Source organism: Cottoperca gobio, unplaced genomic scaffold (genome assembly GCF_900634415.1).
Source record: "Cottoperca gobio unplaced genomic scaffold, fCotGob3.1 fCotGob3_332arrow_ctg1, whole genome shotgun sequence".
Classification (NCBI taxonomy): Eukaryota; Metazoa; Chordata; class Actinopteri; order Perciformes; family Bovichtidae; genus Cottoperca; species Cottoperca gobio.
This window is the reverse complement of record NW_021166938.1, coordinates 29,667-47,271: the sequence shown is the minus strand read 5'-3', so window position 1 is coordinate 47,271 and position 17,605 is coordinate 29,667. Positions and strand designations below refer to the sequence as shown.

Genomic DNA, 17,605 nt, shown 5'->3' with positions numbered 1-17,605 from the left:
TATGTACACTTAGTTATTAGTCTGCATAATAAATTTAAAAAGTAATCCCTTCCAAATGTGACTCCAATGTAAGAATTTGTGGACACAATTTGCAGTTTTGTGCAAAAATGCATTTTTTTTAATAGATAAAGATACTTACTTGGTCTAACTCAGGGATGGGCAACTTTGAGGATAGGGAGGGCCACAAAAAGTGTGTCCTCACTGCCAGAGGGACTTTAAACTTTAAAATGTAGCATTGTTTTATAAAAGCATAATATGGACCTTGTAACCTTGATGCAATGAGACGTATAAGAGAGTGGTCAGTATAAACACGACAGACATAAATCAGTCAAATGTACCCGATAAATAAAACACGTTTATTTACACAAATATGTTCAAATACTAGTCTTCAACATAAGGACATACAAATATATACAGTGATGTAGGGACTGAAACTGCTCCGTTCTCTGGTCAATGTATACATGTTCGGATTTATTAGCATTTTTAGGTTTAAAAAAAAAAAAAAAAAAAAGAATGTTATGTACAAAAGGGTCTAAAACTTACACTTTCAATCTCTGACACTAAAACACTGGGGAAACTTACCCTTCAAGTGCTATTCAACTCCAATAATTGGTGAAAGCCAGTAAATTGTCTTACTCATCACAGAGCTTACTAATGTCACTACACAACAGAAGTGAACCTTCCTCCAACACTAACAGCACTTCAGTCACCTGCAGATTATTGTAGGATGTTGTCATTGTATTTACTAACACCCACATTGTCAACCTGCATTAGTGTCTCCATGAGTAACTCCCCCAAAACAAGGTTTGGTCAGTCTCTTCTTCCAACCAACCGAGTAAACTTTGGTTACGTCTTGAAGTAATTCAAGAAAAGCCACTTTAAGTAATTCAAGGAACTGGAAAGCAGCACATTTGAGAAACCATTTCTTTGAGAACCTGAATGAACCTTACCTGGCTTCTTAATGATCCTAGTACAAAACTAGAGTCGCTCAAACCACTTTATAGTGATGAACCTTATCCAGCAGTCCACAACATTCCAATACAAAAGAAATTAATAACAGATGACGTGACAGAGTCAAATATCAAAAGAAGACTGGTGATCTGGTTTGGTAAGAAATTCAAGACAAAACTTCTCAGGCAGATAAGTGTTGATGTGTCATTGTGTTCACATACACCTGGAGCACCAGACACTTCCAAAATGCTGCGATCTTGCGGGTGTTTAGACTCATCTCGGGAGTGAAATTAAGTGTCACCAGGTCTTGTTTTTTGACAATACTGCAGTAGTTAACTATTCAGGATTTGCTCCTTTTGGTCCTGATAGCAAACACATATTTCCTTTGCCTTCTGCTGATGTACTTATTGACCTCAATTCAAACTGAAAATACAGGAATCAGCCATGGATGTCACTCGCTCTCAGACTTACCACACACAAACACACCCCTTTGTATTCTTTACAGGTTGTGGGAGAATTAAAGAAATACCTGTATATTTCAATTACACAGAACATTCATTTCAGATGTCAGGTTAACAAGTTCATTGGAGAGGAAAAGGAACATTCTTTTCTTAGTCCACAGCGTCCTTCAGCCGGCAGGTTGGTGAGGCGCAGTTACACTGAGTCGGGTTAGATATGGTGAAGGCTGGCAGAGTGGCACCTTTTTAGTTTCTCCCCGCTGGCTGGGCGGTAGTGGGAGAGCCTGGGGAGAAGGAGAGGGAGTGTGGATTTGGGTAGGATGTCACAGCGGGGCGCCAGCAGCTGCAGGCACCGGGGTGCTCAGGACGTTGGTGGCAGCAGACAGGACCGGCGAGCCAGTGAGGGGGCCCAGGGCAGTGGAGGCTGGCAAAGCAGAGATACCTAAGGAACAGAAGGGAATAGACAGAGACTGTTAGAACATTGATACTAAATACTGTGTTCAGTCACATGTGCAGAGAGGGTGTTGTGGACAAAGACTGGTCCACAACAAAACAGACACTGCGACTAATTTAAAAGGAATATCTATGATTGAGCGATCGTCTCGTCAAGGCTCTCAAAATCATGCCGGCTGAGTCGGCGGCTAGCTGCTAATGGTGCCAACAGTGTTAACGCGAGGAGAAACCGGAGGGTGGGCGTGACATTCTGACACCAGACATTCAGTAGAAGAAGTTTTCTGGATTATTTGTGCATTAACTTAGATATAAAAACGACTCAAATGTAGTGCAGCTGGGGGCACTGGTAAAGAGAAATACCCTGATAGAGAAAGACACCCTGTTGGTAATGAGGACACTCATTCACTGGCTTCAGTAAACAGCATACTGTAAAAATGGGGCATAATTTAAAAGGTTCAGATAACTCAGTGCTACGGTGAGACGTGTTCGAGGAAGGCAGTGCAGCTGTTCCTAGGTCATAAGGTACATACAGTATAAGCCATAGTTGCAAAATAAATGCGACAGGGCAGACCCCTAAACATCAATGATTTTAATAAGGGTACAATAACTTTAATGTCTTTGTTCACACTTCAGTGGCTGAGATAATATGGTTACTGTGGAAATATCCAATCCCTTCGTGAACACTTGCGTTATTTTACTTTGTTGTTGTAAAGTAAATCTTAGTTGGTATAATAAAGTATTATTATTACAGAATTGAGTGATTTGTGTTTTATCTAGATTGCGGGGCAGTATGATCACTTGATGGCGTGTGCGTGTATTCTCACCTGTGATCATGCTGGCTGTGCTAACAGCTGTGTTTCCACCGGATAGGTTGGCTGATCCGGCCACACGAGACTGATCTTTCACGATGGGAACTGCAGGAACAACACAAATTATTTTGTCACCGTTATTACTCATTGTGATTTGATTTCATACAAAAGGGTGTTTTTGAGGGCTTACAGAAGTACGGGTGATCCATGGCCTCGCGAGCAGTCAGCCGAGCCTGGTGGTCATAGCGCAGCAGTTTGTCCAGGAAATCCAATGCCTCTGGGCTGACCAGGTGCTGATTCTCACTGTGGACAAACCGCTCCCACCGCTTACGAGAATGCCTATAGTCAAAAGTCAAATTTGAGAACACACTGCATTCAGACAAATTTACACTGAATACAAGTGGACACAGAAAGGCAGTTGTAATGATCACAACCCCAGAGCGACATGCTCTGGGGCATGTATACATGCATGGAACAGGGATGACCTCCAGTTGTTGCATTACAAATTTGGACCGGTTTAAGGTTCATTGTTGATAGTATGTAGTTATTTTTCTTCAACATAAGGGCCAAGAATAGGAACAAAACAGAAGTCTGCAAATCCAGGACACCACCATCATCATCATCATCATCATGAGACAGCTCTCACCTTCCCAGAATGTCATTGAAGCGTGGTTCCAGCTCAATATTGTACTTGTCAATGTAGTCGTAAAGGTCTTCAGTCCCCAGAACCTTGGCTATTCTCACCAACTACAAGAGCACAAATAAGGAACAAGCCGATTGTTAACTCTGTACGCGAGACTAACCCTTTCAGAAATAAATCTATATTGAACCCAGACAAGTCAGTTACAGAAAATACTGGGCTATCATGGAAAATATTCCACTTTAGGGCAAGTCACAGCTTGCCATAACTGTAGCCTTCCACTGAATAGTATTGTGGGTTGTCTTTACAGAAACGCTGGGGACAAATTGCCTACAGCTACCTCGCTAAACTGCTGCGGCCTGCCAGCCCCATCTTTCTGCATTGAGATGTTGCATTTTTACATTTAAACCTTTAGACAGAAAAAATAAGAAACGTGTGCTCAATTGTGTGAAAAAAATTTAACATTTGAAGAATACGCAACATATTCTACAGATAGACATTAAAACTATAGTGAAAGTTGTCGGTGGCATGATGTCAATATGACTAGCAAAAAGAATATGCGTCTATATTTGGTCTCTGTCGCTGCTCTAAACCATTACCATGTGCACAGAAATTAAGAGGTTCCACAAAGCACATGCACTGCTCAGGTAGGCGGTGTGGCCCAGCATTTAGTGGGTACAGAGACACAAGGATCATTTCCCGCCCCCATCAACCAACCCTGCTTTGTGTCTACCTGGTCATAGTTGTCATGGCCATGGAAGAAGGGCTCCTTCCTGAAGACCATGCTAGCCAACATACAACCCAAGCTCCACATATCCAGACTGTAGTCGTACATCTGAAACACACACACAGTACAGATCTCATACATCTGACACACACACACACACACACACTACAGGTCTCATACAACTGAAACACACACACACACACACACAGTACAGGTCTCATACATCTGACACACACACACACACACAGTACAGGTCTCATACATCTGACACACACACACTACAGGTCTCCTACATCTGAAACACACACTACAGGTCTCATACATCTGAAACACACACACACACACTACAGGTCTCATACATCTGAAACACACACACTACAGGTCTCATACAACTGAAACACACACACTACAGGTCTCATACATCTGAAACACACACACACTACAGGTCTCATACATCTGAAACACACACACTACAGGTCTCATACATCTGAAACACACACACTACAGGTCTCATACATCTGAAACACACACACACACACTACAGGTCTCATACATCTGAAACACACACTACAGGTCTCATACATCTGAAACACACACTACAGGTCTCATGCATCTGAAACACACACACTACAGGTCTCATGCATCTGAAACACACACACAGTACAGGTCTCATACATCTGAAACACAGTACAGGTCTCATACATCTGAAACACACACACAGTACAGGTCTCATACATCTGAAACACACACACACACACAGTACAGGTCTCATACATCTGAAACACACACACACACTACAGGTCTCATACATCTGAAACACACACACACACACTACAGGTCTCATACATCTGAAACACACACACACTACAGGTCTCATACATCTGAAACACACACACTACAGGTCTCATACATCTGAAACACACACACTACAGGTCTCATACATATGAAACACACACACTACAGGTCTCATACATCTGAAACGCACACACACACACACACACACACACACTACAGGTCTCATACATATGAAACACACACACACACAGTACAGGTCTCATGCATCTGAAACACACATACACACACACACAAACTACAGGTCTCATACATCTGAAACACACACACACACACACTACAGGTCTCATACATCTGAAACACACACACACACACAAACTACAGGTCTCATGCATCTGAAACGCACACACTACAGGTCTCATACATCTGAAACACACACACACACACACTACAGGTCTCATACATCTGAAACACACACACAGTACAGGTCTCATACATCTGAAACACACACACAGTACAGGTCTCATACATCTGAAACACACACACACACTACAGGTCTCATACATCTGAAACACACACACTACAGGTCTCATACATCTGAAACACACACACACTACAGGTCTCATACATCTGAAACACACACACACACACTACAGGTCTCATACATCTGAAACACACACACACACACACACTACAGGTCTCATACATCTGAAACACACACACACTACAGGTCTCATACATCTGAAACACACACACACTACAGGTCTCATACATATGAAACACACACACACACTACAGGTCTCATACATCTGAAACGCACACACACACACACACACTACAGGTCTCATACATATGAAACACACACACACAGTACAGGTCTCATGCATCTGAAACACACATACACACAAACTACAGGTCTCATACATCTGAAACGCACACATACACACACACAGTACAGGTCTCATGCATCTGAAACACACACACACAAACTACAGGTCTCATACATCTGAAACACACACACACAAACTACAGGTCTCATACATCTGAAACACACATACACACAGTACAGGTCTCATGCATCTGAAACACACACACACAAACTACAGGTCTCATACATCTGAAACACACACACACACAAACTACAGGTCTCATACATCTGAAACACACATACACACAGTACAGGTCTCATGCATCTGAAACGCACACACACACACACACACACACACACACTACAGGTCTCATACATCTGAAACACACACACACACTACAGGTCTCATACATATGAAACACACACGCACTACAGGTCTCATACATATGAAACACACACACACACACACACACACACACACACACACACACACACACACACTACAGGTCTCATACATCTGAAACACACACACACACACACTACAGGTCTCATACATCTGAAACACACACAAACTACAGGTCTCATACATCTGAAACCCCTAAATAAAATGACATACAATCTATTCAGACAGCTATAAATAACTAACATAATTATCACCATTAGAGAATTATATTTGTAAGTTCTCTATAAAAATGATTTGATACATACACAAATGTCACTAAATGCAAGGTCAGTAGGTTTGGAGGAAACACTGTAATCTGACCAGCAGTGTCTTAGATTACATGTATGACAGATCATCAAGATTAATTCAAAACAAATGGCATCCCAGAAATACACCCCTCATACTTAAAACATGTCAACTTAACCTAAAGCATACAAGCCCCAGCTGTACCTGATAGTCCACCAGGAGCTCAGGTCCTTTAAAGTAGCGGGAGGCTACTCTAACGTTGTACTCCTGTCCTGGGTGGTAAAACTCTGCCAGACCCCAGTCAATAAGGCGTAACTACAGACAGATCTGAATAAGTTAGCAACTACAAACAGACAGCGCAAACATTAGTGTTCAACACAGGGGGAAAAAATAGATATTTAATTATTTGTGACAGATAACTGAATTAATGAGTCCAACTACACAATGGGGAAAAATAATAAAAGTAGCGACATAACAGATAAAAAGCTACACAAAAGCAATAGTTATTGTCGAATGGCTAAGGTTAGTGACTGACTTAATCACTTGCCTTGCGTTGTTCATGATCAATCATCACGTTATGAGGCTTCACATCTCTATGCATGATTCCCATGCTGTGGCAGTAGTCTAGGGCCTACACACAAAGGAACTACGTTAACCATTGGTCAGTTTTTTCTTCCAAGTGATTCCAAAATAGCAACATATTACAAGAAAAGGATGCGTACTAGATAACACACACAATGTTGATGACCTTAACAATGGCATGTTAGTGTAAATGTACAAAAACTTGTTAAAGGACTCAATGCTTTACCACTCAAGACATTAAGGAGGTTATAGATTATGGGCCGAGGGGCAACTGAAACATGGAGGACTCACCTTGAGGATCTCGTACATGTAGAACCGGATGTCATAGTCTGTCAGGGTCTGGTACAGTTGCTGGAGACCAAAACAATGTCATTCGTAATGTCTTACAATAAACAGGAAGCACACGTTCATGGAACAGTCATACGTCACTCACACCGAGCTGTGGAAATGTGGCAGTGATTGAGGATAGAACCAGAAGATGGTTGCCTTTCTGGCACCGAAGACATAGAACTGGACATTCATATTCCTCCATCACACACACACACACACACACACACACACACACACACACACACACACACACACACACACACACACACACACACACACACACACACACACACACACACACACACACACACACACACACACACACACACACACACAAACCACGAGTATGCCAAGAAAGGAGGTTTCCATAATCTCACACAACATTTTATAGAGGCAAGAGAAAATTCAGCTCCTACCTTGAAGTCTGTGTTGTCAACATGCTCAAAGACCAAGGCGGGCGTCCGGGACTGAAAAAAATATTAGTTTCTGTATTTAATGTGTTGCAGTCTCAACCAATAATATCTACCAAAAGGCCCAGTTAAATTAATGTATTTGACTGAAAAACAGTTATAAAAAAAAAAAAAAAAAAAAAAAAGCTATGGCATTAATGCAAACTCTGTACAAATTAAGCAAGCAGCCACACTGTGAGCAACACTATGGCCAAGTCTCCAATCCCAATATCCATTCATTTTTTGTACACTAGTAAGCAAGGAAACTTGCCTGGATAGTCAAGAGGCCACAGCTGTCACTGGCAGATCAAAAAGTTTATTTTAGTCACTCATGAACCGGCTTTCCAGCTTCACCATTGAGGTGCAACACAGCCCTTCAGAGCTTTACATTCTAGCTAACAGACATCTGCAAAATGTCCATTTAATGCCATGTAATTAGCGCTTGTTAGGTAGCTAATAGTGTTTTAACACTAAAAATGTAAGCAATACACAAGTAGTCTGTTGACCATAACCACACTTGTTGCTTACAGTTTGAAGCTACAAGTTAGAGATGAAACTAACCAACTTTCACTATTTATCTATTAATGGCTTTATATTCTATTAATCAGCAATATCATAAACTTCTTTGTGTGTCTGAGCAACAATCAAAAGACATTTGAAAAAGGTACTCAATTTACAATGATGTAAATAAGAGGGAAAAGTAGAATATTTTACAATTTGTCAACTATCAGCACTGTCAGCGATTAATCTTTGGCCAACTAGTTAATCCACTCATTGCCAGAAAGCAAATGCCAGACAGAAGTTTGTCCATAGTCCAAGACGTCGTTTTTCAAAAGGTTATATTTTGCTTTAACAGGCCAATCTCAAAGATATTAAAAAAATTAAAATAAAAAAAACATTAAAACAAAAGGGTAGCAGCAAAATCCTAATATTTTAAAGTCTACAAAAAGAAATGTTTGGCCTTTTCCCTTGGCAATGAGTTATGGAAATTGTTGAATAGTCTTCTGTTGATCAACTAATTGTTTAAACTGAGCACAAGCCAACAAGGGAGATTTACTTGCGGTTATCTTTTAAAGCAGAAATATGCTGAAACAACAGATTTTAAAATGATTATGACAGCACTCCATCATAATATATTAACAGTGCATTCTTTGGGGAGAGCTACATTGGAATGCAATGCTATTAAACTGCTCAGATACACTTATCTAACTTACAGCCATAGATGGCCAAGTACTTACAGACACATACTTCCCAAGCGAAATCGATAAGCTTGCACAGGTGGTGGGCTCGCCACGCTATTGGTAAAGTAATGATATTTCAGAACACCAACATAAGTCAGGAAAACAAAACATATCATTTACATATGGCCTCTACTGTACTCATGACCAAAGTGTCAAGTGTTCCTTGCCAATCAATATGCTATACTTACTACAGGGTCTTTCACAATATCAATGAGGGAGATAATGTTAGGACCTCCACGTAGGTTCTCCAAAATCTTGATCTCACGCTTGATTTTCTTTTTCTTCACAGGCTAAAAGAAAAAAGGCAGTTAGGCAGATGGGATTAAAGCATTAAAACATTCATCAGAGCCTGTCTGTATAGATTTACCTTCAGTATCTTCACCACCACCTTCTCATTATTGGTGATGTTGATTGCCTCAAAGACTTCACTGTACTTGCCACGCCCTAGCTTACGCACCAATTGAAAGTCATCCTGATTTCTGTGAAGAAAACTCAAATATGAGCTGGGTTGAAGAGTTGTCTAGCAGCATGCTGCAAATGATGTGCAAGAGTCAACAAGGTGATTACCCCCATTCAACAACATGGGACTCATAGTCCCAGTACTCCCTGGGCCGGTGAGTGTTGACCTCAGTGTACACTCGGGCCCGGCTCGGCACAGGTCCTGACATGTCCGACAGCTTGGCAGAGATGGTTGGGAGATTTTACTGCAGCGGATGACGGTTGGAGTACAGGGGGAATGGGTGGGCGGGAGGGAGGAAGAGGAGGGAAGGTAGGGGGTGAGGAGAGTTGATCGCAACAGAGAAAGGGGTTGGGGGGGAAGGGGGGGGGGGGCTTTGCCTGAGGACGGGGGAAGGGGCCACCAGGGGCACGGTGGGATAGCTGACAAAGAAGGTGGGAGAGGAAATGAAGAATTAGAGCAATTGAATTCCTGATTAATACGGATACATCACAAGTGTCACCATCCATCAGCAATGACGTTAGATAGAGGGGCCACAAATCACCACACCAGTGCATGTTGGGCATAAACACACAAACAATTATTTTATCAGTCATGAGATGTGCTCCACCTCTGTTGGTAAAACCATTTGTTTACAGCAGTCTCTCAAAGAGTGGTCCGCAGACCGAGCGACCCTTAGTGGTCCGCGAGTATATTGGTAAAATGTCACGTTTGAAATAATTTACGCAGCCATGTGTAGATCTTAGATGTTTACGTTCTTACGTCACAAATTATCTGCGCTGTCAATTTGAGCGGTCAACTGACAAGATGGATCGATGGCTAAAGACAGGGTCAGTTAAAAGAAAATTAAATGAACAATCTGACGCAACAGGCAAGGTGCATCGTCCTGATGCAGCTGCTTCAGCAGCTTCAAGTGCTTCAGCCGCAGCAACAAGTCATTTTGTGTCCGTTACTGAGTCCCAGGAGAGCGGTTCGCCGTCCGACCACCACCCGCCTGAAAGCTGTGAAACTCGGCATGAACGTGGAAAGTCCAGCGCTAAAGTGAAAAGAAAATATCACAGCGACATAAGATTTGGAATTGTTTGGACTGGAGATGAAGAGGATCCCATTCCTCACTTTGCTTTGTGCTACGAGTCGTTGGCGAACGAGGCTATGAAACCCGCCGAGCTCAAGCGACATTTTGAGAGCTAACACAAAGATTACATTGGGAAACCTTTAAGTGTTTGAGAGAACGTGATGAACTCAAGAAACAAATGACATTAGAAACTGTGAAGGCTACAGAGGCATCATATAGGCTATCCCTTCTCATCGCAAAAACAGGTAAACCTCATTAGATAGGTGAGAATTGAGTCAAACCAGCTGCCAAGATCATGACTACATTATTGTTTGGGGAGAAAGCAAGCGACAAAATTAACAGGGTCCCCTCTCCAATGACACTGTCCAGCGGCGAATAACAGCCATGGCTGACAATGTGAAAGATCAGCTGATCACACGTTTACGCCAAAGCCAGTTTTTCACACTGCAACTGGACGAGTCGACTGATATCGGGAATGAGGCAAATCTGCTGTGTTTTGTAAGGTACATTTATGCTACATTAAATAATTAACTTGTGTTTATTGTTAACTTCCTCTTAAACTTGGACCTGCAACCATAGTTTTACTGTATTTTATTTTGGAAAATCCACAGCGGAAGTTTGTGTCGTACTAAATGTGGTGAATTTTTTGTATCTTGCTGAGGGTACGTTCACTCTGACACTCAGTAATAAACTCAGTAATAAATGTAGTCTACGTTTCATTTGATGTGTACAATCTATCAGCATTTACCGTTGTTGGAAAAATATATTTAAATAAACCCACAAAGTCAGGATCAAAATCAAATAAGAGTTTTAATCAATATTCTTGCAAGAAGGAGCAGAATTATACATACAAAAAGATGTACAAACGCTCACACGTAAGCTTGTAAGACTGCCGTGTGCTGCTCAGAGGAGTGAATCCTCTGCTGCGGTATTTATACTGAATTCAAAAGTCAGGAGGTAGTTCAGGTCAGTCCCTCTTGTTTACACAACATGGTGGTTTGCAGGAGAGACAGATGGTCTTATTATCTGGAGTTAAATCGCATATGAACGAAATAAAGCTAAAGTTAGCTAAAGTTGAGCTAATAAAAGCTCAACTTGTGTAAAAGCGCCATTTGTTGACCAATCACAGCTCGGTGGGCAGATCGTAAAATACGAGGAAGTTATAGGCTATATCAGTGGTTCTCAACCTTTTTTGGGCCAGCGTCCCCCTATCCATGTCCCTTACTGCCCCCCCATCAAATAAAATGTAGGCCAATTGTCTCCCCTCAATTTTAATGTTGATTATTATTCTGTTTGTATAATTATTATTCTTAGTATTTAATATTTATATTACATATTGATTATATTAATTTTGTATTTAAAATCTTATATTATTTCTCTTATTATTAAGCTGCTATATAATGTTATTATAAAAAATGTAATTCTCTGAGATTGAAGTTAATAACATTTCTAAATAATAATAAATATTATATTACTAAATTAAATATTATGTTGTTTTTACCTTCAATTGCCCTAAAACACCATGTACCCAGGGAGCAAACAAAGCCATGTACATAGAAATGTTATTCAGGAATGTTAAACAAATGCAACGGTAAGAAGTTTGAGATTCAAACTTGAAAGTAGTCTCAGAAGTCATTGAAATGATCCCAGCATCGACCACGCTGATCACCAGCCAATCAGAAACGGGTCAGACATTCAAACTTTAAATTGGTGATAAAGATATCCTGGGTATGTTGAACTTGCTTCGTAGTACAGGCCTCGGAGCCTGAAGCTCAAAACATTATGCTCTTACCCAGGGGTCACTAGCAGTCGGATGCCGACCTATACGGAGCCTGACTTATTTTTTTTGCATTCACATTCGCTCCGTTCAGGAAACTCAGACCAATTACATGCGAGTTAAGCCATCCCACGTGATCTGTGCATTCAAACCGGCAAACATTGCGACTCTGAATAATATAGACGCGAGGCGAGTGACAGACGGAAAGACGAGTTAGCGATACAGGGAGAGAAGACGGAGAAAGGGAGAGAAACACAGACGAAGAGACGAGTGAGCGGCAGACAGGGAGAGAACAAATAACTACTCATGGCACTCTCCAAGAAGAGAAAAGTCAACAGAGCTTTCAACCCAGAATGGACTCATTCGTTCATCCTTCCCACTGGAGCGTAACACCAGCGTCTCATGTGCTCAGAGACCGTGGTGCTCATTAAAAGTAGTGATGTGAAACGCCACTATGAGACAAAGCACAACGTTTTTGACCAAACATACCCACTCAAGTCTGAACTGAGGGCACAGAAAATAAGCACTCAGAGCCAAATATGATTTTGATTTGTGACTAAATAAAGCAAACAGGCCACCTGACAGCATCATCAGCCACAGAACAGTTTAACCCAGGATGTGCTAGCCTGGGTTAAACTGTTCAATTGTTAAGATGTGTTGGGACTGATTTATTCTAACATTGGTTGAGAGTTAAATCAAGATGTGAAACAGTTAAAGAAAAAGGGAAACTCAAGCTGCTGCTACACTTTATTTTAAGATGCACCATCTTTCAAAAGCCATTTTATTTATTTTCTCAATTTTATTTTTAAATGCAGCCCGAGAAGAACACTCTACATATCTACAGTATTATATATATCTGTATAGTTCAATGTTAAGTGACAATATTGTCAAAATGTTTTTTTAATTGTACTTTCTTTATTAGAGTTGACAGTCAGTAAAGGATGCAACTATTGATATTATTCAAACAGTCAAATCCATTCTTTGAATGACACCATAACAATTTAATCTCTTTCTAACCCAGGTCAAGTAAGTAACACCGAACAACAGAAACCTCCCCAATACATGTGTGAAATAAGAAGGAAAGCATTGCAGTGTCTGGTTTTAAAATGCATACACAAACCATACCAGCATATTTTCTAACTTGGTATAACAAATTATTTATATTGGCTTGAGTGGAATAAGAGGCAAGTTTCCAACAATAGAGTGCTGCTGTTGGGCTAATATTAGAGTTTCCTCTTTAATGTCTGAATGTAGAATTTATTGCAGCACTGTTGCATATTAGTCATAGCTAGATGTACTCAATAAACTGGCAAATTAAAGTCTAAGTGTCCTGTACATTGATTTATTCCACTATTACATCAATCTGCAGCTAGTCTGACAACTCCCAGACAGACCCCCAAGTGGCTTTGTGCTCAGCCGCAAGAAAATGCAGCTCTCCAAGGCCAATGAGTCAAACTACTTAAATGTTCGAAATAGCCATGTTAAGAATTTGCTTATTATTTGTACAGGTTGTAAAGCCCCTTGATGAAAATCTGTGTTTTGTTCAATTGGGCCACATATATATATATAAAGATGACTTTTTAACCATCTTGTTTTCCATTACATTTCCGCAGTTTGTGTATAGGTAGTGTGCAAACACGTGACAAAACTGTGTGACGTATGCGTGCGATTCCATGTTGGTTGGATAACAAATCAACAATGGCGTCTAAAGCGAACAACAGCAATACAACTCCGATTTCTTCTCAGTATTGTGACTCTGGAGTCCTCTGCAAAGGCAAGATTCAGAGGAAAAGTCCACATTTGCGGCCGTGACCCGTACACGCTAAAGCTGTCGGATTATATTGAGGATTTGGAGTCATTACCGCCAATTGAATATCCAGATATTGTGAACTACATTGTGCTACAAACGCCGTGGGCAACCAACACACAAATGAAGGCATACAAGAGCTTAGATGCTTATAATGTCTTTGTTTCTGGCTGGCTTGGTAGTCTTCTTACCAAACCACTGAAAGATGACAGGGTGCTCGTCCATGCCCGTGTAAATCACTCTCAAAGATCTCGAGATACACCGCTCAAGCCGTGGTTTGTGAGTGAGAAGAGCGGCGATGTTATCCTCGCACACTGTGATTGTATGGCTGGATTAACCGAAGCATGTTCTCACATTGGTGCTTTGCTTTTCGCAAGTGAAGTAGTCTCAAGAATAAGCAAAACAAAAACATGCACAGAAGAAAAGAGCAAATGGCTGCCATCACATGTAAAGAAAGTGCCTTATTTACCAGTCAGCGATATGGAGAAGTAAGGTCTTACAGTGTTCAGGTATATCATAAGCACAAATGTTTAACGTAAACATTGAAAACATAGCTTTAGCATGAGCTCTTACCAGATATAAAGTGGACGCCACACACACACACGGGTGAATTGTGCTTTTTCTTCTGTTAAATCCTCACGAGTTATGTTGCTAAACCAGCGTACGGCGTTCGGTAGACAGCAATTCATCCCTCTTTTGTGGATCGTTGTTTTTGATGATTTTAGTAAATCTAAAGAACCGTTTCTCTGGGTCACGAGTAGCGTTATTACCACAATTATACACTGCGCACACGATTGGCATTTTCTTTCAATCTTAGACGTTTAAATACAAAGAAAATTACGAAACGTTGCAGCAACTCACACGTGAACGGGCGCAGTCTTGGTTGTGTATATCATCCAACATGGCTCACTTACGGGTTGGGACGTAAGCGTGACGTCACATGCACACGATCTATATCGAATAATATGTAATAACTGCCTAAAATCCTCAAGTACAGTCATGAAACGTCAAAGACCTTCTCCGACTCGACAATTCGGCATTTATCAAAGTTAAACTAAACTCACAGAAATCGTAACTTTTACAAAAGCTCCCACGGTTGTCTTGCATCGAAAGGCACAATAATAGGAGCACAATTTAGCGTTGTTTGGATCAGTTTAGTTAACGTAAAATCCAACGTTATCGTTAGTTATTCATTCGGAATTATGCGACATCCACAATGTTAACGTTATGTCAACATTGGAATATAAACGGTAACGTTACATGTATAGCTAATGTTGTGCTGTTTACAAACGTGCTGTGGTTAAACTAGCTTTATTTTCCAAAGCAAAGCAAATGCTTATTAGTTAGCTACAGCAGAAGGTGCTGCTAACTTATCGGCTCTAGGCGGGCCCGAGTTGCTAGACCGCTAACCTTAGCACAACGTTAGGCTAAAGTGCTCTCTCGCTTGTTTCCATAGAGAATGAGAGTCTGCATTATGGACAGTAGAGAAACATAGGAGTTGATATTTACCCCCTTGATCAATTCGACGACCGAAATGCTTCCCAGTTAGGTGAGTTTGTTTAAGCCAATGGTCCTCGACTCCCTCCGTCGCCGGTGTGTCAGTGCCAGTGTGTGATTTCTGCTGTATCAGAGACAATATGGTTGACCACCGTCCTACGTCCTCGAGTAATGCAACGGAGGCCGTGGAGGGACAAACCTCTGCAGGGCGGCAGACCAGCGAAAACGTGGTAGCTGTCATTTCATTTTCAGCTGTACTTCAGCACACTGAGCGTCTTTTATGGTCAAACTGTGAGATATGTTTCACTAATCATGTCAATCATCAAACCTTAACAAACTGTTCATGTTTGAAAGCCCCAAAACAATAGAATGTATAGGATACTATACCCAAAATAAATAAATAATATAATAATTACCAACACTTGTAGCTTGTAGCAGTTTAATAACTGTGAGTTATGAGTATGAGCTGTCTACGAGATTGCTGAAGTCTGGTCTAACGGCCCATCAGCAGGGCGGAAACACAGTGACTTTAACCAAATGCAAGTAATATTTGGTGTTTAAAATTGAGGTACTATGTATAAAAAGGGATACAATTCATACATTGTAGCCTATGTTGTATGTTGGCGAAAACATACATCAAAACTAAGGGTTAGCACTTTAAGCTCACAGTCATTTCAAATCCAATGAGCTGTACAGAACCTAATGATGTCCTAATACCTTTTGACTGCAGTGCTTATCAGAAACCACGCATCATCCACCACTGTCCACTGCTGCCTGTGTTAAGGGGAATGGGAGGGAATTGGAAATCTGTAATATGAAGTAAATATTTGTTTCATAGAAAATTCAGCTCTCAGTGGCTCATTACATTACAGTTCATTTAGCTGACGTTTTTGTCCAATAAGTGCAAACAATCATGAGGATACAACTCCGAACAGCAAGAATATTGCAGGTACATTATCTTCAAATAGGTAAAATCCTTTAAGTGCAGAACATTAGCTTCAAATAAGCCAAACCAATATAAGTGCAACATTCAAAGAACATTTTTTTCTTCTTTTTTTTTTGTATATCATTTGCAGAGGTGCAGTCGAAACAGGTGAGTTTTCAGTCTGCGGCGGAAGATGTGAAGACAGTCTGCTGACCTGACATCAATGGGGAGGTCATTCCACCATTTTTGGAGCAAGGATAGCAAACAGGCGGGTTTGTTTGAGGGGAATCTGGGTCCCACTGGCAGTGAGGGAGCAACAAGCCGATTGGCCGATGCAGAGCGAAGTGAACAGCACCTTTCCCTTCTAAATGTGTGTCTTCTGTGTCAATGTTACAGATTAAAAGGGACATTTTGACATTGAACAAACATTAATCTGACACAAGTATGTGGGTGTGTTTCCCTTGACTGACAGGTGTGTTTGTCATGATCCTTGGGTTCCTACTTCCTGTTTTATTTTGAAAAGTTTCCTCCCCTTTGTGTCATGTCTAGTTTTACTTCTTGTCTTTGTGTTTTCCCTGATTCCCTCCTTCTGTGATTGTTTGCCCTGCCCTGATTTGATCCTCCCCGTCCAATCACCCTTCCCTTGTGTCTTTGCTGCCTCCTCCAGCTGTGTCCCGTTCTTGTGATTAGTGTCTGTGTCAATTTTTTACAGTGTAGAATTGTTTATGGGCCAAAGACTTATCTGGAACCTTGGTACGAGGGCTGAGGCCCAGATAAGTAATAATGGAGAACTTCTTTTTGTAACGTGATTAGGCAGATTGTGGCGCAGGTCAGTAAACACAGATTATCCATCTGTATTGCATTACATTTTCATTGGATCTATACTTTTTCATTAATTGGCTACGTTAATAAGGGCCTTGTTTTAAAGCGCAAAATCTAAAGCACGAAACTGTTTGTAGATAAAGCAAATATTATTTTCTAAAAAAAGAATTTTCTTTTGTTGTTGCACATTCACATACCACACCCCGGTCGCACACAACTCGGACAGCACCCCCCTCTCGCACAGATCTCTGACAGCA

At 41.0% G+C, this 17,605-nt stretch overlaps 1 protein-coding gene and 1 non-coding gene across 3 annotated transcripts; both read right to left on the bottom strand.

Moving 5' to 3' along the window:
• Nucleotides 1-335: 335 nt before the first annotated feature.
• On the bottom strand, nt 336-15,787 carry LOC115005626 (casein kinase II subunit alpha). Of its 2 annotated transcripts, XM_029427527.1 has the most exons (14): nt 15,614-15,787; nt 9,556-9,867; nt 9,356-9,467; nt 9,177-9,278; nt 8,986-9,042; nt 7,715-7,765; nt 7,260-7,319; nt 6,934-7,017; nt 6,591-6,701; nt 4,045-4,146; nt 3,318-3,418; nt 2,862-3,010; nt 2,687-2,776; nt 336-1,851 (listed from the first exon to the last, which is right to left on the bottom strand). In XM_029427527.1, exons 2-14 carry the CDS (start codon nt 9,654-9,656, stop codon nt 1,733-1,735), a joined length of 1,239 nt encoding a protein of 412 aa, XP_029283387.1. In that variant the 5' UTR covers nt 9,657-9,867; nt 15,614-15,787; the 3' UTR covers nt 336-1,732. The 2 variants fall into 2 exon arrangements, with proteins under 2 accessions (XP_029283387.1, XP_029283389.1); XM_029427529.1 differs by lacking the exon at nt 8,986-9,042 and having other exon boundaries at nt 15,614-15,784.
• On the bottom strand, nt 7,414-7,504 carry LOC115005635 (small nucleolar RNA SNORA57). Its single transcript, XR_003831970.1, has one exon. It is a non-coding gene; the product is annotated as a small nucleolar RNA SNORA57 (small nucleolar RNA).
• Nucleotides 15,788-17,605: the final 1,818 nt, after the last annotated feature.

Bases quoted from the DNA above. Each gene is read 5' to 3' on its own strand.
- LOC115005626 (XM_029427527.1), bottom strand. From the start codon at position 9,656: ATGTCAGGACCTGTGCCGAGCCGGGCCCGAGTGTACACTGAGGTCAAC. The intron at 7,320-7,714 runs GTAGGAGCTGAA...TTTGGTCTCCAG, and splicing joins TTGACAACACAGACTTCAAG to CAACTGTACCAGACCCTGAC. The intron at 3,419-4,044 runs GTAGACACAAAG...GTGCTCTTGTAG, and splicing joins GCCATGACAACTATGACCAG to TTGGTGAGAATAGCCAAGGT.